General features: G+C 45.4%; 1 protein-coding gene across 2 annotated transcripts in view; it reads right to left on the bottom strand.

Annotated features, from left to right (window-relative positions):
- Window positions 1-2294: 2294 nt before the first annotated feature.
- The window catches only part of LOC121575526 (MICOS complex subunit mic25a), an 81745-nt gene continuing 61248 nt past the window's right edge, over window positions 2295-22791 (bottom strand). For both annotated transcript variants that reach the window (XM_041888682.2, XM_041888683.2), the window contains one exon: window positions 2295-2674. In XM_041888682.2, coding sequence (XP_041744616.1) covers window positions 2651-2674 — 24 coding nt within the window. In that variant the 3' untranslated portion in view covers window positions 2295-2650. The remainder of the gene's footprint in view (window positions 2675-22791) is intronic.

Raw genomic sequence — 22791 nt, 5'->3', positions numbered from 1 at the left:
TGCATGTTTAGTTAATCATCTGTATAATTACAATTTTTTGGATTCACAGACTTCACCCTCCATACACCTCTGATGAATATAACAGGAAACCTGTTCGATCACCATGCACTGCAAAATCATTCTGGCTATGGGTACGGAGAACATCAACACATTAACATCAACATGCCTGAGGATATACCCATTGGACTTGAGGCTCTGCTGGGAGTTTACCTTATATTTTGATTTTTTTTTATTCTGCTTTGCCACTAAAATCCTAATAAACACTGACAACTAAAATATTGACTATTTTCATTGTCTTCTATTTAGGCCTACAGCAATAGCCATTTTGCTTTCCAAACTGTTTTTCTGTGATTGTATTTTTTAATATTGTGATATTCCGGGCTGGGTCTCTGTTTTTCACTGACAGTCGCAACTCAACAATAATCTATTTGGTATTTGCTGCTGGCTCTGACCAAATTGTGGGACCTTCTGACTGTAAGCTATGTGATTTAAAATGATCTGCATTCTTCATTGAATTTTTTAAGCTAATGATCCTCTGGTCAAATCATGCTTTCTGGTGTAGTAGCCTATTTTGAATGATTTTATTAATTTATGTATTGACAGGAGTAAGCTATTTAGGCTATATAATTTTTGCAATTTAATTCAATTTACTTTAGGGAAAGCTTCCCCTCGCCTTATGGACGCGCAGCCTATGTATCCTAACATCTTCAAATTGCTCATCGGAATTCGGTAAGAATGACGCACACCATTGCATCGGAGTTGCATGTCCTGTTAAGATGAATTACCATAAATGAAATGTGATTTCTGGCATTCTGAGCACTGTGGGTGGACGCCCTAATCAGGTTGTGCAACCAATGCATATGGATCCGGTAAATTTCTTAAATGTCCGGTAAATTAAAATGCTTCCGGTCAAATGTCTGGCACCACATTTTCCTAACGGAAACCCTGGTGTGTGTCTGTGTGAGTGTGTGTTGGATGGTGCAGTATTGTTTAGGGCTGTCAGCTGTACCTAGTTGAGCCTCTCTGCGGGGTGACCCTAAGGGTTATCTTCAAGGTTCCACCGCACCTTGCTTTGCCTCTAGCGCACTGCCTGTCACCATGGTAACGGTGGAAAAGGGACAATATGAGGCCGCAAGACACACACACACACACACACACAGGTATTGTAGGCAGTGGCACTAGTATCCTCTTAGGGATAAAGCCATACAGACGGAGAGGGTTAGGGACGTGAGATTGATTGAGTGAGGGGAAAAAGAGAGGATATATTAAAGGAATAGGAAGGGATAGAAAACAGATGAAAAGGAGAGAAAGCAAGCAGTTCTCACAATCGATCTCGAGGTGTGTCATTCCAACACTAACAATGGTGTTATCCAGGGGTGAAAGTAGATTTTTTAAATTCCTGGTACGGGACCTCCTATGTGTGCCTAATAGTAAAGACATGCCATTTAACTGTAAAAAATGTATGACCTTTTAGTGTGGCATGATCACAACCACTCTAAAATAATTCCAGCATCTGAAACAGTGCACTGTGCACCCGCCATTTGATGAATGGAAAGAGACGTCTATTAAAACACCCAACAAGTGTTCTGTCATTCGGTGATTGTCATTAGGCAATCACTTGATTGATGGGTCCACTGCTGTCCGCATACATCTTGGCCCCAGTCAATCATCTCTGATTTGGCAAAAGGTTTGTACATCGATCCACATGGCAGTTTGGAGCGTAGCCTATACCACCGGTTTTCAAGTCCATAATTAATAAATAATTAATAATAGTCTAATGTTTCATGCAGCTGACAGGCAGTAATGATAAATGATGGTGTAATAGCCTAAATCTTTCTTGACATCTTTGTTTTAATTATTGTGATAGGCTCATGTTTTACCGGTGTACCTCCACTATTTTTTCTGCCTGTACTCCGCACCGGACCGTACCGGCATTCTTTCAACCCCGAGTTTATCTGATACCCATATAATTCGGTAATTTACTTTACCAATTGAACATAACTAAGCAAGGCTTGAAATGAAAACTGGTGCTCCAGAATAATCACTGTCCTACATCCTAATTATAAAAGCTGACTATTTCTTAGCTACTAACTAATCTTCCATAAATCTTAAACTAATCCCCCCCACACACACACACACACACTCCCTTGGTATCTCCATGGAGTTGGCTTAAGGACGCCAGCTGTTTAATGAAACCATGAGCACCGTGCAATCAAGCATCGTGGGTAGGGGGCACCCCGAGTGTGGGGCATTAACGTCAGGAGGTGCAGAGCGACAAAGAGCCATCTTCAATCTTATTTTGTCAGGATTGGAGGGATTTATTTGAGCCCTGAAGGATGTGCCAGTGCAATTTCAAAATAAATCAAGACAATGCACTACAGACGACAAATCAAGATAATACACTCCAAAACAAGGACATGGAAAAAGGGAGAGAAGGCATGCGGTAGGTATAGTGGTAGATAGGTATAGTGGTAGGTAGGTAGGTAGGTAGGTAGGTAGTGCTGGATTGAGCCCGAGTGGAGTTGGGCCCAGTTGGGTTAGCTTAGACAGAAAATGGAGGGTGATTTCAAGTGATGGGGGGAAGATGGATGTGCTGCTCTCATTCTCCTCCCCCGCGTCTTCCTTCTCTTCTTTGGTTTCTTGTTCTTTCTCAACCGTGGTTTATCAGCAGGTTCTGTGGACAAAGCACAGCAAGTGACTGTCAATCATTCAGTCTATAGACATGGGCAAAGACACATGCAAAATGTTATCATACTCACAATCTCACAATGTACTTACACGCTCATTCAAACTGTAACAAATTGTAGCCCTCCCTCCGTCCCTTACACACTCCCTCACTCCCTCTAACAGGAGGATGCTACATAGGTGTTCCGCCAAGACAAAATAATAATAATGAGTAATGACTACGTCGACCCACACACAGACACACCACACACACACACACTCTACACAGTACAACACATAGCCAATGAAAAATAGGTGGGTAAACGCTGATCGCTGTTCACGGTGAGTAAAGTAACGCTCCCTATACTATTTTCATGCAAAAGGTCGGTAAACGTTCACGCAAAAAAAAAGGTGTATAAATGCATTTACCCTCCACTACATATGAGCTACTGTATACTCAACCTATCCATAGTCAACCCCTAGACCCTACCCCCATGTACTTGGGTACTTCTGAAAGAAAAAGTGTAAGTAATATGGTGAAAATGAAAATTCCACCTTGCTCATCAAAGGTGGGAGCTATAGCCTTATTGCTAGCACCTATCCAATCCTTTTTTAGACTTATCTGATAATAGGTACAGTCACAGGCTGATAGGCAATGGCGCACACAGTCACACACACACATACACACACACACACTCTTCACTGACTCACTGGCCTTTCTCTCTGAAAAACTAAACTAATAGAAAGGAATATCTGTCTTCTCTCGTCTGCACTAACAACAGCTTCTCTCAGAATCAGTCAGTCAGTCGCCAGCAAGCCATCCAGCCAGTCAGTCAGTCAGATTAGGGCTGTGGCGGTCAAGAAATTTCGTCAGCCGGTGATTGTCAAGCAAATAACTGTCGGTCTCACGGTAGTTGACCGTTAATTAACATAAACACGTTTAGCATCTCCTGGCTTCCACGCATAGCCTACAAGCCACTGATGCAGACCTTTGGAACATCTACATTTTAAAAAGTCTAATAAATCCATGTAATATAGCCTACACCTTCACAATAAATCCATTATTTATTTTAGACAGATCTAAAGAAGCATGATATGGAGAAAATGTAGTCTATTTCAGAAGAACAGAATAGCATACTCTGAGTTGTCCTTATGTTAGGTCCTGATCTGGCTACGCCAAATGGCTGTGGGCTACACTAGTTAATTTAGCAGACAAGATTTGCTTAGAATTCTGTGGCATTGTTTTATAGTATGAAGAATACAATTGAACAAAGCTGAATAAAATAGAAAGGATATTTTCTCCAAACGATTTGAGGGAGTGTGCACATGCGGCTTGTCACGAACAGAAGAGGACCCAAGAGCGCAAGTTCAAATTCAGAGTTCTTTATTCAAGGTTACAGGCGGGAAGAGGAGTCCCAGGGGTGTCAGGGGTCTTTCAGGGTCCTCCTGTGGGTACCTGTGCTCCGGGGGTCACCAAATGTCCGGGGGTGTCCAGTCCAAGTGCTTAGTGTGTGTGTTCCCCAGTGATGGAGCGGCGTATCGGGCTGAGGGTGGTGAAACGTCTGGGCACGCTCATCTGGTGGTCGGAGACCTGGGGGAACACACACACACAACAGCAATATGAATGGCAGGCAGAAGTACAGATCAGGGCTGGGCAAATATCGTGGTGAGAGACAGAAGGCAGAAACGAGTTACCGGAGGGGCTGAAGATCGGAGAGTAGTCGAGGTCCAGAAGGCAGGTTGGGATAGACGGGGCAGTAGAACAAGGAGGCAGTCAAGAAAGGATCGGTATCACAAACAGGAGTCAGAGCGCAGACAGGCAGGTTACTGGTCCGGGTTTGAAGACGATCTGACAGGGCTTGGCTGAAAACCAGGGCTTGATATACTGGGAGAGGTAGTGGGGAAATGCAGTTCAGCTGGCAGAGTAATTAGAACAGAGTGAGGCAAGGTGAGGATGGTGAGTGGGAAATGCAGTGCAGCTGGCCAGGTAACAAGAGCAGAGCAGGGCAGGTGGAGCTAGTTAGGCTGAGTAGAGAGAGGGAGGTGAGCAGAGTGGAAGATAATTGAATGCAATTAATGTTGCTACCAGGGAGAGAGAGTGCTCATGACAGGACCCCCCCTCCAAGGGACGGCCCCAGAAGTCCCAAGAACAACATCATGCCGGGAGGGTGGAGGGGAGCAGGCGGCGGGTCAGAACTCCTCCGAGCGGTCCGAGTGAATCTCCTCATCCTCAGAAGGAGCTGGAGGGTCACGGTCGGGAGACAGGACAGGCACTGAGACAGGAGCAGGGCGGGCCGGACGGCTAGGAACCCCTCTTGGACGGCCCCTACGGATTGCAGGCTGATCAGGATGTAGTCGGTGGAAGTCAGTGATAAGGGTCCGGTCCACTATCCTCCTGGCCGGGATCCAGGTCCTCTCCTCTGGACCATATCCCTCCCAATCAACGAGGTACTGGAGACCCCTACCCCTTCGCCTAGAGCGGAGCAGCCGCCGGACGGTGAAGACAGGACCGCCATCTACGAGGCGCGGAGGAGGTGGCGCCGGAGCTGCAGGGACCAGGGGACTTTCATGGACCGGCTTGACCTTGGAGACGTGGAAGGTGGGGTGGACCCGCATGGAAGCGGGCAACTGAAGTCGGACCGCCGTTGGACTGATGACTTTCTGCACAGGAAAAGGACCAATGAAGCGAGGGGCCAGCTTTCGTGATACAACCCGCAGCGGCAGATCCCGGGCAGACAGCCAGACCTTCTGACCAACCCGGTAAGTAGGTGCTGGGTCCTCCGTCGGTTGGCACCCGACGGCGTAGCTGGTTCCAGACTTCAGGAGCACAGTGCGAGCCTGGGCCCAAGTGCGGCGGCAGCGGCGGGCATACGCAAGAGCAGACGGACAGGTGGCATCCGCCTCCTGGCTGGCAAACAGTGGAGGTTGATACCCGTAGACACACTGAAAGGGGGAGAGCCCGGTGGAGGAACTGGTGAGTGAATTATGGGCATATTCCACCCAGAGCAGGTGTTGAGCCCAGGCCCGGGGATTTTGGGAAGCCACACACCTCAGTGCCTTCTCCAGCTCCTGGTTCATGCGTTCAGTCTGGCCGTTTGACTGCGGGTGGAATCCAGACGATAGGCTGGCGGTGGCCCCAAGGAGATGACAGAACTCCTTCCAAAAGGTTGCTGAGAATTGCGGGCCCCGGTCTGACACTATATCCTGGGGTAGGCCATGGATACGAAACACATGTTCCAGGACCACCTGGGAGGTCTCTTTAGCAGAGGGTAGTTTGGGAAGGGGCACGAAGTGGGTCATCTTACTAAAGCGGTCAACAATGGTAAGGATGACTGTGTGTCCGTCAGAGGGCGGAAGGCCCGTAACAAAGTCCAGTGAAACGTGGGACCAGGGCCTCTTGGGTATGAGTAGGGGTTGCAGCAACCCAGCAGGAGGCTGGTTGGGAGTCTTGTTTCGGTTACAAGTGGGACAAGCTCGGATGAATTCTCGGACATCCCGTCTCATCCCCCGCCACCAGAACCGCTGGCGGACCAGATGAAGGGTGCGAGTGATGCCGGGATGACAGGCCAGACGGGATTCGTGCCCCCCACTGAATCACAGGTGACCTGAGATTTGCTGGAACAAACAGACGGTTGGGGGCGCTGGTGCTTGGACCTGGCTGGTCCCGAAGAGCCTCCATGACCTGCTTCTCGATCTCCCAGGTGAGGGCCGCTACGACCAAGTGGCTGGGAAGAATGGGAGCTGTCATGGCGGTGGTCTCGTCCTTCTGAAACATCCGGGAAAGAGCATCAGGTTTGATGTTGCGAGATCCCGGGCGGTAGGAGAGCGTGAAATTGAAGCGCGTAAAGAACAGAGACCACCGCTGTTGACGGGAGTTCAGCCTCCTGGCTGTTTGGATATACTCCAGGTTCTTGTGGTCTGTCCACACTACGAATGGTTCCTTTGACCCCTCTAACCAGTGCCGCCATTCTTCAAGGGCGAGCTTGACAGCCAACAGCTCGCGGTTCCCAATGTCGTAGTTGCATTCGGCAGGGGTTAGCCGACGGGAGTAGAAGGCACAGGGGTGCATCTTGCCATCCTCAGCTGCTCTTTGAGAAAGCACTGCACCCACTCCCACGTCCGAAGCATCTACCTCCACCACAAACTGCCTTGCTGCATCTGGCATCTGGAGGATGGGAGCAGAAGTGAAACATGTCTTGAGGATATTGAAGGCCTTATCAGCAGCTGATGTCCATTGGTACGGTTGTTTAGTGCTGGTTAGCGCCGTGAGGGGTGCAGCCACTGTGCTATAGTTTCTGATGAATCTCCTATAAAAGTTGGCAAAGCCCAGGAACTGTTGCAACTTCTTCCGAGACTCAGGAACTGGCCAGGAAGTGACAGCCGACACCTTCGTGAGATCCATCTGAATGCTGCCCTCGGTCACCACATACCCCAGGAATGAAACGGTCTTGGCATGGAACTCGCACTTCTCTGCCTTCACGAAAAGAGAGTTCTCCAGCAGGCGGCGCAGGACCAACCGGACGTGGTGCGTGTGTTCTGACAGAGTCTTTGAGAATATTAAAATATCGTCAAGGTACACAAATACGAACGTATTTAGCATGTCCCTGAGGATATCATTCACTAGGGCTTGAAAAACTGCTGGGGCATTGGTGAGGCCGAAGGGCATGACGAGATATTCATAGTGGCCGGTTGGTGTGTTGAACGCTGTCTTCCATTCGTCTCCCTCCCTCATCCGCACCAGATGGTAGGCATTGCGAAGGTCCAGCTTAGTGAATACAGTGGCTCCCTGCAGCAGTTCGAAGGCAGACGAAAGTAAGGGCAGTGGGTAGCGATTCTTAACCGTGATGTCGTTCAGACCCCGGTAATCTATGCATGGACGAAGAGAACCGTCCTTCTTGCCGACAAAGAAGAATCCCGCTCCTGCGGGGAAGACGACGGTCTAATTATCCCGGAGGCAAGAGAGTCATTAATGTAGTCCTCCATGGCCTTTCTTTCCGGGGCTGACAGTGAATACAGACGACCCTTGGGAGGTGCTGTGCCAGGCAGGAGATCAATCGCGCAGTCATAGGGTCTGTGTGGGGGTAGAGATGTCGCCTTGGATTTGTTGAACACCTCTTTCAGGCTGTGGTAACAGGCCGGAACATTGGATATGTCGGAGGTAGCGCTAGATCCTTCCCGGTGAACGGGCAGGGTGGCCCCCCTTAAACAGGTCTGGTGACAACTCCTTCCCCACTCACGGACTGTTCCTGTCTCCCAGTCGATGTGGGGGGTTGTGCTGACGGAGCCACGGGTATCCAAGAATGAGTGGTTGGCCAGGTGAGTGTAGGAGGTGAAACTGGATGGACTCCTGGTGGTTTCCTGACAGCAGGATTGTCACAGGGGCGGAGATATGAGTGACAGTGCCAAGATGATGCCCATCCAGGGCTCGTGCAGGAATGGGTTGTGTCAGTTGATGATGGTTCACGCCCAGTTGCTGTGCAAGCTCAGGGTCCATGATGTTTGCTTCGGCTCCGGAATCCACAAGGGCGGCCAATGTATGAGTCTTGTCAGAAAGCTGAAGGCGGAGATGAAGCAGGGTCTTTCGGATGGAGGGAGACTGAAGGCTTGTTGAGCTCACCCGGATCTCCCCTACACCTGGTGAGCTGCGGCTTTTGCCGGACAAGTAGCGACACGGTGATTCTCGCCACCACAGTAGAGGCAAAGGTTGGAGCTTAGACGGCGCCGACGCTCCTCGGGAGTCAGAGAGGCACGGCCAATCTCCATGGGCTCAGGCTGATTGAGTTGGCTATGGGACTTGACAGGCAGGGGCTGGACAGAAGCGGTATCGACCCGAGTACGGATGGCAGGTTGACTGAGACGGCCCTTCTCCCTCCTCCGGGTCTGTATACGGCGGTCAATGCGAACGGCAAGGTCAATGGCGGCATCAAGCGTTGAGGGCGGGTCATGGGAAACAAGCTCGTCCCTTGATATAGTCCGCCAGGCTATGGAGGAAGGCTTGCACCAGTGCCTCTGGGTTAAACGAGCTTTGACTGGCCAGGGTACGAAAGTCAATGGAGAAGTCTGCCACTGTCCGATTGCCCTGACGGATGGTGAGCAGAGCTTGTGACGCTTCGGCTGTTGGCGAGCCTAGGTCAAAGACCTTTAACATCTCCTCCTCAAAGGCACTGAAGGAGGCACAGGCTGGGGTTTGCCGGTCGAATTCGCCGTTCCCCACAACCGAGCTCGACCGGTGAGATGTGTGATGACATACCCCACCTTGGCTCCCTCTGTTGAGAAAGTCCTGGGCTGTAGTGCAAACTGGATTCGGCAGCTGCTCAAGAATGGTCTTACTTGCTTCTGGTTGCCATCAAAACGTTCCGGGTTCCCAATCCTTGGTTCAGGAGCGTGGGGATCTGGTGGCAGCACTGCCGGGCCTGCAGCATTGGGACCTCCAGCGGAGGGATGAAGGAGTATCGGTGGTACAGGAACAAAAGGACCAGGGGGGTGCAGGTGGAGTAGCCGGGCTTGAGAGTAGTTGCAGGGCTTGGGCTAGCTGTTGTTGCTGCAGTTGGAACTGTTGTTGCTGCTGGTTGAATAGCTGGAGAAGGGAAGCGATGTCGCCAGCCATCCGATTTATGTCTCCCTCAGAGCGTTCCAGTCGCTGTAGGGCAGTCCTCTCTGGCTCTTCCTCCATCGTGGTCAGGGAGTGCGCTGGGTCCATGATGTTCAGATCGTTCTGTCACGAACAGAAGAGGACCCAAGAGCGCAAGTTCAAATTCAGAGTTCTTTATTCAAGGTTACAGGCGGGAAGAGGAGTCCCAGGGGTGTCAGGGGTCTTTCAGGGTCCTCCTGTGGGTACCTGTGCTCCGGGGGTCACCAAATGTCCGGGGGTGTCCAGTCCAAGTGCTTAGTGTGTGTGTTCCCCAGTGATGGAGCGGCGTATCGGGCTGAGGGTGGTGAAACGTCTGGGCACGCTCATCTGGTGGTCGGAGACCTGGGGGAACACACACACACAACAGCAATATGAATGGCAGGCAGAAGTACAGATCAGGGCTGGGCAAATATCGTGGTGAGAGACAGAAGGCAGAAACGAGTTACCGGAGGGGCTGAAGATCGGAGAGTAGTCGAGGTCCAGAAGGCAGGTTGGGATAGACGGGGCAGTAGAACAAGGAGGCAGTCAAGAAAGGATCGGTATCACAAACAGGAGTCAGAGCGCAGACAGGCAGGTTACTGGTCCGGGTTTGAAGACGATCTGACAGGGCTTGGCTGAAAACCAGGGCTTGATATACTGGGAGAGGTAGTGGGGAAATGCAGTTCAGCTGGCAGAGTAATTAGAACAGAGTGAGGCAAGGTGAGGATGGTGAGTGGGAAATGCAGTGCAGCTGGCCAGGTAACAAGAGCAGAGCAGGGCAGGTGGAGCTAGTTAGGCTGAGTAGAGAGAGGGAGGTGAGCAGAGTGGAAGATAATTGAATGCAATTAATGTTGCTACCAGGGAGAGAGAGTGCTCATGACAGCGGCTATTCTGTGTTGAGCGGTTAACAAAGAAATAGGTATTCCTACATGCTTTATTTAAAGAAATTAATGTAACTTTAGTTGTTCTACAAACGTTGGGCTATATGTTTAGATTTTTAATACATTGTAAGGCTGCATGATGCAACTCTAATGATGATTTGAAAGAAGTCGCTTGAAAGGCATGAGCTCGGCTTTGTTTTTTTGCGCAGGCTATACACACTACATCAGTCACTCATTCACTATTTGACAAGCACATGATAATGCCTAGTAATTCACGGCGGCATCCCCTTTGTGTGGCCGTAATGCACCCTAATAAAATCCTTGCCTTTTGCGACTAGTGGCCGTTGTGCCCTTCTCCCTGAGTGCTTGCCACTCCGAATCACCTCTCACATGGCTCTCCATCACGTGATCGGGTCTTTCTCACAAGTGAAGACCGACACATCAGGGATGCAAAGGATATTTCACTTCATCATCCCCTTTGTGTGGCCATAATGCACCCTAAAACATCCATGCCTTTTGCTGCCCTTCTCCCTGAGTGCTGCCTGAAGCACCTCTCATCTCACTCACACGGCTCTCCATCATGTGATTGGGTCTTTCTCACAGGCTACAAGTGAAGACAGATACATCGGGGACGCAACTGCGCGCATCCTTATCCAATTCCGAGGTGCATATTGAAGATATTGGAAGAACTGTCCACATTTACTTTTCGTCAGCCAACAAGTAGGCCTAATGAACAGCAAAAGCACTAGCCTATGTCAATCTACTATCCCGCATAGTACAAAAGTCGACCTGTTCTATTCTGTGCAATAAATAAATATTCCAAAAAAGTCTGGGACAGTTTTTGGATGCGATAGATCCTAAATGAATACAACCACTAGCATAAAAAAAATATGTTTTTATGCAATATGGCTGACGCAACAGATCAGAACATTTAGCTTAACATTTTGATACATTATTATGCTATTTATTCACATTATAATGCGCACATGGTAGTAGGCTATAAGTGCGAATGTTCCATTAGTGGAAAACAGCATTATCAAAAGTGACTGCAAATAGTTATTTGGCCACTTTAGTTGTGATACAAACCTTATCAAAACATATAGGCCTATGGGCTAGGCTACATGAGGTGTGTGACTATGATTAGAAAAAAAATCACCAAAAAAAGGCATTGTTTCTTATGCTGGGCATCATTCACAAGTGATAATATATAATTCACAAGTGATAGGCTAATATTGTCACCCATCAGACTATTCTTGATTTAATCTTGTCTTTACATATTCTAAATAATATATGTGTGAAATTTGTTTTGACTTAGAATGGACCATTGTCATGCACCTGTATCGAAACAGGGGTAGCAGGAAAAAATACATGTCATCTCTGCACTTAAATAGCGAATGGAGGACGCTTTTCCCGTGGTTCATTTTCATGCCAGCCAGGTAGGCTATACTCCTGTTATAAATATATGCAATGTGCTTAATATTAGGAAAGTTGAGAAATAAATATAGTAGGCCTAGCCTATAGAAAGCTGATGGGATCCTCCTCTTTATAATAGAGGCCATTACTCTGTTTTCTCGAGCAAATTGCATAGCCTATAGAAGTGTTGCGCAACATGAGCTCATGGGCTCTCATGATGTGTTTGATTAGATCTTCAATGACATTTGCATTGATGTCAGAGTGATTAGAGGGACAATAGAGTGCTGAGTACCAGGCAGTTAGCAAGTTTGGTAGGCTACTAATGACCAGCAGCAGCATCAGAACTTGGAGAAGCCTAATTACTGTGACTAAATGGTCACGTGGAATTGACTGCCTTCATGACTCATGACCGCCGGTGTGGCGGTAATATGGTCACCGCAATAGCCTGAAGTCAGATAGTAATTTATTAATTCAGTCAGTCAATTAGCCAATCTGCCAGATAGTCAGTCAGTCACATACTCATTCAGGAAATAGTCAGTCATTTAGTGAATCAGATATTAAGTCAATTATACACTTGTAATCAGTTAGTGAATCAGATACTAGGCAAGTTACATATTCAGTCAGTTACCGTTAGTAAGTCATCAATTAAATCAAATGGTAGAAGTTAACAGTACTGAATAACATGTTAAGATAAAACCATTCACAGTGCTTTGAACTCTACCACAACAGTTGGTTACATTACTGTGGGAAGAGAGAGAGACCATCCTGGCCATTCACACATGTAAAGGTGACCTTGGCTGCAGTCAAAATGACTGGAGACAGTGATGATGATGACAGATGAAAAGGAGACGCCACACATCCCATTGGCTGAAGCGTGTGTTTGTGTGTGTGTGTTTGTGTGTGTGTGTGTGTGTGTGTGTGTGTGTGTGTGTGTGTGTGAAAGCCAATTTATGCTTGATCTGAAAATGTGGTTGGAGGCTCCGTATGGAGGGTGTGACACAATTGTGGAGCCTCTGGAGGCATGCAGAGGCCAAATTGAGCTCCTTACCGCATCGCCGTGCGCCTCCCAAATCTTGTAACAATGTGGAGTGCTCCTACTTCTGCAGAGGCCGTATCGCAGTAAATGCTTTACGGCCACTGCAGACGTCGGATTGGCCATGCATAGGACTGTTGTGGTGACCGTATTACCGCCACACCGGCGGTCACGAGTCACGTAGGCAGTCAAATTTCACGTGACCGTTTAGTCATGGTAATTAGGCTTCTCCAAGCTCTGATGCTGCATTAGTATCCTACCAAACTTGCTAACTGCCTGGTACTCAGCACTCTATTGTCCCTCTAATCACTCTGACATCAATGCAAATTTATTCGAAAATCTAATCAAACACTTCATGAGAGCCCATGAGCTCATGTTGCGCACCATTTCTATAGGCTATGCAGTTGCGCGAGAAAACAGAGTGATGGCCTCTATTAAAAAGAGGAAGATCACATCAGCTTTCTATAGGCTAGGCCTACTATATTTATTTCTCAACATTCCTAATAATAAGCAAATATTAAGCACATTGCTTCTCTTTATAACAGGAGTATAGCCTACCTGGCTGGCATGAAAATGAACCACAGGAAAAGCATCCTCCATTCGCTATTTAAGTGCAGAGATGACATGTATTTTTTCCCCTGCCCCTGTTTCGAGACAGGTGCATGATAATGGTCCATTCTAGATCAAAACAAATTTCATACATATATTATTTAGTATATGTAAAGACAAGATTAAATCAAGAATAGTCTGATGGTTGACAATATTAGCCTATCACTTGTGAATGATGCCCAGCTTAATGCAAGAAACAATGCCTTTTTCTTTGTTGACTTGTTCGTATCATAGTCACACATCTCATTTAACCTAGCCCATAGGCCTTTATGTTTTGATAAGGTTTGTATCACAACTAAAGTGGCCAAATAACTTCTTAAAATTACGCACATTAATCAGCTTTACAAGGGGTGTAGAGTCTAACTACCATACATAAGCAGCGCGTGAGTTTCAGTTTGGGGAAGATAATTTTCACCATAGAAATGCACCTATATAATAAAAGCATCACATGCATTATGGTATTTGCGGTCACTTTTGATACTGGTGTTTTCCCCTAATGGAACATTCGTGCTTATAGACTACTGCCGTGTGTGCATTGCTGCGCTTATAATGTGAAGAAATAGCCTAATAGTTTATAAACATTTTAAGCTAAACGTTCTGATCTGTTGCCTCATTATGTAAAAAAGTATTTTTGATGCTAGTGGTTATATTCATTTGGGATCTATCGCATCCCACAACTGTCCCAGACTATGTTTGGAATATTTATTTCTCGCAAAGTATAGGTCAACCTCGGAATTGGATAAGGATGCGCGCAGTTGCGTCCCCGATGTGTCGGTCTTCACTTGTAGCCTGTGAGAAAGACCTGATCACATGATGGAGAGCCGTGTGAGTGAGATGAGAGGTGCTTCAGGCAGCACTCAGGGAGAAGGGCAGCCAAAGGCATGGATTGTTTTAGGGTGCATTATGGCCACACAAAGGGGATGATGAAGTGAAATATCCTTTCTATTTTATTCAGCTTTGTTCAATTGTATTCTTCATGCTATAAAATAATGCCACAGAATTCTAAGCAAATCTTGTCTGCTAAATGAACTAGTGCAGCCCACAGCCATATGGCATAGCCAGATCAGAACCTAACATAAGGACAACTCAGAATATGTTCTTTTGAAATAGACTACATTTTCTTCATTTCATGTTTCTTTAGTCCTGTCTAAAATAAATAATGGATTTATTGTGATGGTGTAGGCTATATTACATGGATTTATTGGACTTTCTAAAATGTAGATGTTCCAAAGGTCTGAATCAGTGGCTTGTAGGCTATGTGTGGAAGCCAGGAGATGCTAAATGTGTTTATGTTAATACAGATCCTTTTAGCGTTTGCGTGTCTGTCTGTGTGTGCGTGCATGCGTGAGTGCGCTTCATCACCATCCTACAGTCACACAGATTATCATCACCCATCTAAAGGAATGGACCTGAACACATGACATGCAATTACCCGACTGAGAATCATACATTAAGGAGATGGCTGTTCATTGGTTTCAGTATGGATTACATACTGTCGTGGTGTGACTGATAGAGTGTGTGTGTGTGTGTGTGTGTGTGTGCTTTTGTGTGTGTGTATTGGCTTGAGTGTTCTATTGTGCTCCTTGTCCTGAACGGGGCTGAATTCATCATATGAGTGGCGACAGACAGACAGGCACTCTCTCTCTTTTCCACTCCTCTGTCTTTTTCCTCTGTCATTGTGCTGTATTAATACCATCTGAAACCCATGAGAGACAAACAGTAACAGCAAACCTAGTCCACTTATTTCTGTTACATAAAGTGGGCTCCAAAATTACTGGCACCCCTGACTGGCAATGCACCAACAATACTTAAAAAAAATATAAACAATATAATTATAGAGATAAACTCAAAATACCAACATGTGAGAAATACTGTACTATATTAATGTTCCAATGGAACCAACCAAAATCATACAATTATTTAATACAAAATAAATGTCACCAAAATCAAGGTTTCATAATTATTGGCACTCCTCATTTAGTACTTAGTGCAACCACCTCTGGCAAGGATAACAGCAATGTTTGACAAGGGTAAGAAACAAATTTGGAGGGATTTTGAACCATTCCTCTATGCAGATCCTTTCAAGATCCTTCACATTATTGGGTTTGCGCGTATCAACTGCCCTCTTTAACTCAGCCCACACATTTTCGATTGGATTGAGGTCCGGCGACTGAGATGGCCATGGCAGAACATTGATTTTGTTGTCACAGAACCATTTCTGTGTGGAACTTGAGGTATGTTTTGGGTCATTGTCTTGTTTGAATGTCCACCTACAGCCAAGTCCCAGCCTTCTGGCAGAGGCAACCAGATTGTCAGCCAAAATTGCCTGATACTTGGTGCAATTCATTATGCCATCAATCTTAACCAGTGCCCCTGGACCTCTGGAATTAAAACAGCCCCAAAACATCACTGACCCACCACCATATTTCACTGTGGATATGAGGTGCCTCTCCTTGATGCATCTCTGTTTCGACGCCAAACATGCCGATGCTGTATCTGACCAAAACGTTCCATTTTGGTCTCATCTGACCAGAGCACCTTCTTCCAGTCATAATGTAAATGACGTTTGGCAAACTCCAAGCGCTTGCGTCTGTGTCTTGGGGTCAGAAAGGGCTTTCTTCTGGCAACCCTTCCAAAGAGCATGTGGTTGTGGAGGTGGCGTCTGATGGTGCTTTTTGAAACCTGGTGACCCCAAGACACCACCAAGTCCTGCAATTCTTTCACAGTGATTCTAGGGGGCAAAATGCATTTGCGTCCTCTACCCGTGAGGTTTTCAACTGTTCCATATCTTTTAAAATGTTTTATAATTGCCCTAACAGTGCTCGGTGCTAAACATTTTAGCCATTTTGGGGGTGTTTTTGTATGTTTTAAGCTCGTAGTCTAGTTGTACTACCTAACAGCACAGTGACATGATGTTGTAGTGACCTACTCGCATTTGTAGAGAAACTTGTCTTTGTAAATACTCCTGGAGATCGGAGCCATTACCAGATTTATGAAGGTCTACAACCATCTGTCTCTTTTGAACTGCCAGTTCTTTTGTTTTCTTCATGGTGTTGGATGACAAAGGGATATTCCATGCGTGTTACCTAATTTTTATACCCTAGTGAAACAGGAAGTGATGTAATGGCTCAATATAGTTCCTTAAGACTTAGATAAACTTTAATTTTGATAGATGTTATTTACAATAATCTTTAAGGGTGCCATTAACTGTGAAACCTTCATTTGGAGGACATTGATTTTTTATTCAATCAATAAATGATTTTGGTGGGTTCCATTGGAACATTAATATAGTACAGTATTTCTCACATGTTGGTATTTTGAGTTTCTCTATAATTATATTGTTTATATTTTTTAAAGTATTGTTTGTGCATTGCCAGTCAGGGGTGCCAGTAATTTTGGAGCCCACTGTATAAAGGGGCTTGGTAAAAGAGGGCACTGTCTGCAATCTGTTGGCCATTTGTATCCTGTAGTGTTTATACACAGGCGCACACGCATGGATGCATCTAGAGATACGAATAAAATGGTTAAATTACGAGCCGAGTTGGCAACCTTCCCGCTAGCCATGATTGGCTGAGATAATGAGTGGGCTGGACATGCCAAGAGATCGAGTTTTGAAATCAGTGGAATTAGAGTATGATAGCTAAGGAGATAGAGAAAACACCTGTCTCTGGATTACATCTTCAAACTAAGGGCAACCATGGCATCCGTGACAGAGAGGGAGAAGCGTCCATCCATGAATCAGGGTAAGATAGTCTAGCTAGCTACATTTTCAGATATTACACATTTCTAATTTTGTCAGAAAATTGTTTTCATTTCAAGTTAGCTAGCTAACTTTAGCTGGCTGGCTCGCTAGCTAACGTTACGTGTATGATCTGTGTAGTAATATTATTCGTATCTCAGAGCGATTTGCTTTGCTAGTTATAGCCTAATGTTAGCTAGCTAACATTGAACCTGGTTGGTTAGCTACCTGCAGATTCATGCAGGGTAGTAACGTCATGAGTTGGGATTATGGTTCATTGTTTAGCTAGCCAGCTACATGTCTTAACAAAAGACTCCACAATGCAAGTAACAATTTCAATAGAATGTTCATGATGTCAATGCAACAACTGTTGATAGATATAGCTGGTAAATTTGCTCTGGCTATCTACTCCGATGTCAGAGCACTCTCGTCTGAGTGTGCCAGAGCGCAGAATAACTGACAAATTTACGAACGCTCAACACTCGTTGAATATGGCCGGTGTCAATAAACATTGGCAAAAAAGCATAATTAAATTGTTTCCAGCAACACAGTTGCAGTCACAAACGTTCTAGAAAACATAAAAACAGCCTAACCAGCTCTGCTAGGGCGAGTAAAATGGTCAGAGTGAGCTGTTCTCTCATTTGTGTCTGGAAGTAGCTAGCAAGCTAGCCAACGTTAGCCAGTTAGCTTGGGTGCTTGACTGCTGCTGTTAGGACAGAATGCTCGGATCAACCCTACTCATCAGCCAGAGCGTCCGCGCTGAACGCTCCGAGAGCGAAACGCTCTGAATTTACGAACTGACAACACTGAGTTTACAGGCGGGGCTATAGTTTAAGAGGGTGTGAACAATACTGAATGGGTGTACAAAGAAGAGCTCTCCAGTGGGTGTACCAAAACATTCAAAGGCCATTTTCTCAAAAGTGAGGTTACAAGTTTATCAACTTTCAAAGCAGAATTACTTTCCCATTGTTCCTCAACTGTAGTGTATGATATACCATTTTCTAGCCCTGAGTTTTTTTATCCAATGTAAAAAACACAATTTCAAATTTTGCTACATAAGACCGAATCGAGCCGGTCATTCACATATGTAGTTTAAGAAAAATTGTATCATAAAGGAACAACCACATCTATACCTACAGTCACCCTTGAATAACCTCATAGGCAACACTAACATAAAGCTATTCCGGAAATCCACAGAATCTCAAGGTCTCAACTCGCCACTCTCTTTTTATTCAACATCTATTCAGAAGTCCAGCTCACTTTCCTCCACCCTCTCACTTACTTTCATATTTCTCTTTATTTAATCAGCCGAGGGCAGAGGTTTCTAAATGGGTGGGAGCCACTGGTGAGTTGTGTACAAATATTATTGGCTCATGGCTAAAGTCTGGCCCTATTCAATCAGACCAGCTATTCAGGTTACCTGGATGAGGCAAAAATGGTGGGTCGCAACGCAAACACAAAGAGACGCGTGTGCCCACGCACACACACCTGCAAGAGAATGTTCATATCCCCATAACTGTGACGTCTACACCATCCCCACCCCTGAATAACGCCAATTATTCTACATGCTAGTTCCGGCGTCCCACTTGCCCACCTAATGACAGTAGATACTGAGTGGCACTGGGAAACCCACTTACCCAGCTCCATACTACAGAGACACTCACGTTCGGTAAACTGTGTTGAAACGCTGTGTTCAGGAGAGAGGTGAAGGGTTAAGTGTGTGAAATAGACTGAGACGTTGCCACCTGCAGCTGATGGGGTTTCAGATGCCTCACCGATAGCATTAGCATGCTTCATACGTGTTGTTTATGGTAGCCTTTGACTATGGAGGAGTTTTGCACACCTCTTGCTAAAGTTATGATTTTAAAAGGATGTTCTGGAATATGAGTTTTACTTTGCAGAGGTTGAGGCACGTGCACAAATATGCACAAACGCACGCACATGCACACACACCTGCCACAACCATCCTTGGGCAAGGTAAAACCAATACAGAGAAGAAAAACTGCACCTCTCCTACTGACACATAAAATAAGAACAACATACAAGACGCCGCCCCCCCAGCTTTCAGACAAGCGACGAGGAGAAAAAAGACATGGCCGCTCTAGGGTTCATGTGAGGAAGAAACGATAAGCCACCGCCTTGGTCCACTGACATTTCCCTGTGACCCACACCATGAGAAGGTCCCATATGCATGACAATGACCGACCGAAGGGAAGGTGACAGGAGGTAAGACGGGAAACTCTTGAAATGGTGGGCACATGAAGGGTCGTCACAGGATTGCCCGCTCTATCTTTTGTGGATGGAACGGAGAGAGGAGGGGACGGAGGAGGAAAGGGGGACAAGCACCTCATCATCACAGGTCTGTGACATAAAAGAGCACAGTGACAGGAAATGGGATGGACAGAGAGATGGAGAGAAAGATATGCGTAGAGAAAGGCATAAATACACAATTTGAGATAGTTACAGACATCGGACAGGCAAGCAGAAGCAGACAGACAGACAGACCAGACCAGCCCGACAGAATGAACTCAGAGGTCCACAGAATGGAGGAAACATCAATCAGACAAAGAGATGAAAAATAAGCATTTATTTTGTAGTAAGCCTCCTTTCAGCATGCCTCACAGTGAAGAAAGAGGCCACTTTAAAATATCTTCACAAACACTCCAAAGTAAAATTATCAAAAGAGCTCCAAAGCTGTCTGGAAAAGTTTTCAATGCTGAGAGAGCTTGGGTGTCGAGCGATATATTGTTGCCCACCACAAAAGCAGAAGATTGCTGTGTACAACGTTGCTGTTTCTCTCTAGTTGGATACATTTTGCTGAAAACAGTGCACTCTATGCAATATTTTTTATTTTTCTAGCACTTTAGCAAAATAAAATAAAAAGTTAGTTTATTAAAACAACCTGATACGTCTACAACTCGTTTTTGTAACTCACAATCTGTATCACCAACAAAATGGCTGCCGCGCATCACCCAATTGGGATCCACACTTTGTAGACACCAACTAGGTGACGCAGCTTGGCAGCCTTTGTGTGCCAGAATGCTCACCGCATATTGAGTTGGACAGGTGAGAAGTTTTTGGAACCCATTTCCAAAAAGGGATGATTAGATGGCATTGGTTTAAATGAGAGGGCTCAGATTAAGAATTTGGCTGGGGCAATTCATTTAACGCCCCAAGTCTTTCCAACATAAGAATTGCTGCAGGTACGTTAATTGGCTGAAGACAGCTAGGACATCAATACAAGTTCTGTTCTGTAACACAGCACCATTTGCACCACAGTGTCCCCATCACAAAAACTGGTGAATGGAAAATGTAATTGAATTGGAGGGAACATTGACCTCTACCCAGCTACACCAGCAACCAATTAAGCCTCAGTGTTTATTTGGATAGCCTTCTAGGAGGGGTTTGAATGCTTAAACTATCAACAGAATATATGTTTGATTTGTTGGCAAGCAACAACTTTTCAGAGAACCATGGTTTTGCTCAGTATTTAGCTTATCACCATTCACCTGGAGGTGGAATACTGTTGATGAAAAATATGAACATCATTGCAAATAATGCCAGCAGAGCCCTGGCCCTGAAACTGAACTCCGAGGAACACCTTTTCCAACTTTTTTGAGGTAATTGTGCACTTGTTGACCTGGTAACTGCCGAAGAAAGGTAGAGTGGAAGATTTTCACTATCTTAGCTGAAAACTTTGTTGCAGGTGCTGTCACCATTTGATAGACAGTCTGTGCATAGTTACAGTGGGGAAACAAAGTATTTAGTCAGCCACCAATTGTGCAAGTTCTCCCACTTAAAAAGATGAGAGAGGCCTGTAATTTTCATCATAGGTACACGTCAACTATGACAGACAAAATGAGAAAAAAAAATCCCGAAAATCACATTGTAGGATTTTTAATGAATTTATTTGCAAATTATGGTGGAAAATAAGTATTTGGTCAATAACAAAAGTTTCTCAATACTTTGTTATATACCCTTTGTTGGCAATGACACAGGTCAAACGTTTTCTGTAAGTCTTCACAAGGTTTTCACACACTGTTGCTGGTATTTTGGCCCATTCCTCCATGCAGATCTCCTCTAGAGCAGTGATGTTTTGGGGCTGTCGTTGGGCAACACGGACTTTCAACTCCCTCCAAAGATTTTCTATGAGGTTGAGATCTGGAGACTGGCTAGGCCACTCCAGGACCTTGAAATGCTTCTTACGAAGCCACTCCTTCGTTGCCCGGGCGGTGTGTTTGGGATCATTGTCATGCTAAAAGACCCAGCCACGTTTCATCTTCAATGCCCTTGCTGATGGAAGGAGGTTTTCACTCAAAATCTCACGATACATGGCCCCATTCATTCTTTCCTTTACACGGATCAGTCGTCCTGGTCCCTTTGCAGAAAAACAGCCCCAAAGCATGAAGTTTCCACCCCCATGCTTCACAGTAGGTATGGTGTTCTTTGGATGCAACTCAGCATTCTTTGTCCTCCAAACACGATGAGTTTAGTTTTTACCAAAAAGTTCTATTTTGGTTTCATCTGACCATATGACATTCTCCCAAACTTCAGACGGGCCTGGACATGTACTGGCTTAAGCAGGGGGACACGTCTGGCAATGCTGGATTTGAGTCCCTGGCGGAGTAGTGTGTTACTGATGGTAGCCGGAGTAGTGTGTTACTGATGGTAGGCTTTGTTACATTGGTCCCAGCTCTCTGCAGGTCATTCACTAGGTCCCCCTGTGTGGTTCTGGGATTTTTGCTCACCGTTCTTGTGATCATTTTGACCCCACGGGGTGAGATCTTGCGTGGAGCCCCAGATCGAGGGAGATTATCAGTGGTCTTGTATGTCTTCCATTTCCTAATAATTGCTCCCACAGTTGATTTCTTCAAACCAAGCTGCTTACCTATTGCAGATTCAGTCTTCCCAGCCTGGTGCAGGTCTACAATTTTGTTTCTGGTGTCCTTTGACAGCTCTTTGGTCTTGACCATAGTGGAGTTTGGAGTGTGACTGTTTGAGGTATGGACAGGTGTCTTTTATACTGATAACAAGTTCAAACAGGTGCCATTAATACAGGTAACGAGTGGAGGACAGAGGAGCCTCTTAAAGAAGAAGTTACAGGTCTGTGAGAGCCAGAAATCTTGCTTGTTTGTAGGTGACCAAATACTTATTTTCCACCATAATTTGCAAATAAATTCATTAAAAATCCTACAATGTGATTTTCTGGGAAAAAAAATCTCAATTTGTCTGTCATAGTTGACGTGTACCTATGATGAAAATGACAGGCCTCTCTCATCTTTTTAAGTGGGAGAACTTGCACAATTGGTGGCTGACTAAATACTTTTTTCCCCACTGTAGTTCAGCATATATATCTTTTGTGGAGGACTATAAAAATAAAGTGTAACCATGAAAAAACAAAACAATGTATGCACTCACTAACTGTAAGTCGCTCTGGATAAGAGCGTCTGCTAAATGACTAATACTTTTTTAAAATATATATAAATAAAAGAATACAGCAGTTCTCCACTTGATCCCCCATCCAAGCATTAACCATGCCTGGCAGCCCGGGATGAGTCAGCAGTGTTTATTTCGTCAACAAAAATAGTGACAAAATATTAGTCAAACACCTATTTTTCAGTGGCAATTGACGAGACTACCTGACTAAATAGACCCACAAAAAACTACAACTAAACAAAAAAGATTTTTCATTTCAGTTGACTAAAACGAGATGAGACAAAATTATCTCTGTGCAATATCTATGTAGGCTGAATTAGGAATTTACATGGCAGATAATTGTTATACAGTAATATATATATTATTATTATTATTATTATTACATATGTTTGTCATATTTCTGCTG

This window comes from Coregonus clupeaformis, chromosome 10 (genome assembly GCF_020615455.1).
Source record: "Coregonus clupeaformis isolate EN_2021a chromosome 10, ASM2061545v1, whole genome shotgun sequence".
Classification (NCBI taxonomy): domain Eukaryota; kingdom Metazoa; phylum Chordata; class Actinopteri; order Salmoniformes; family Salmonidae; genus Coregonus; species Coregonus clupeaformis.
This window is presented reverse-complemented; position numbering and strand designations above follow the sequence as displayed.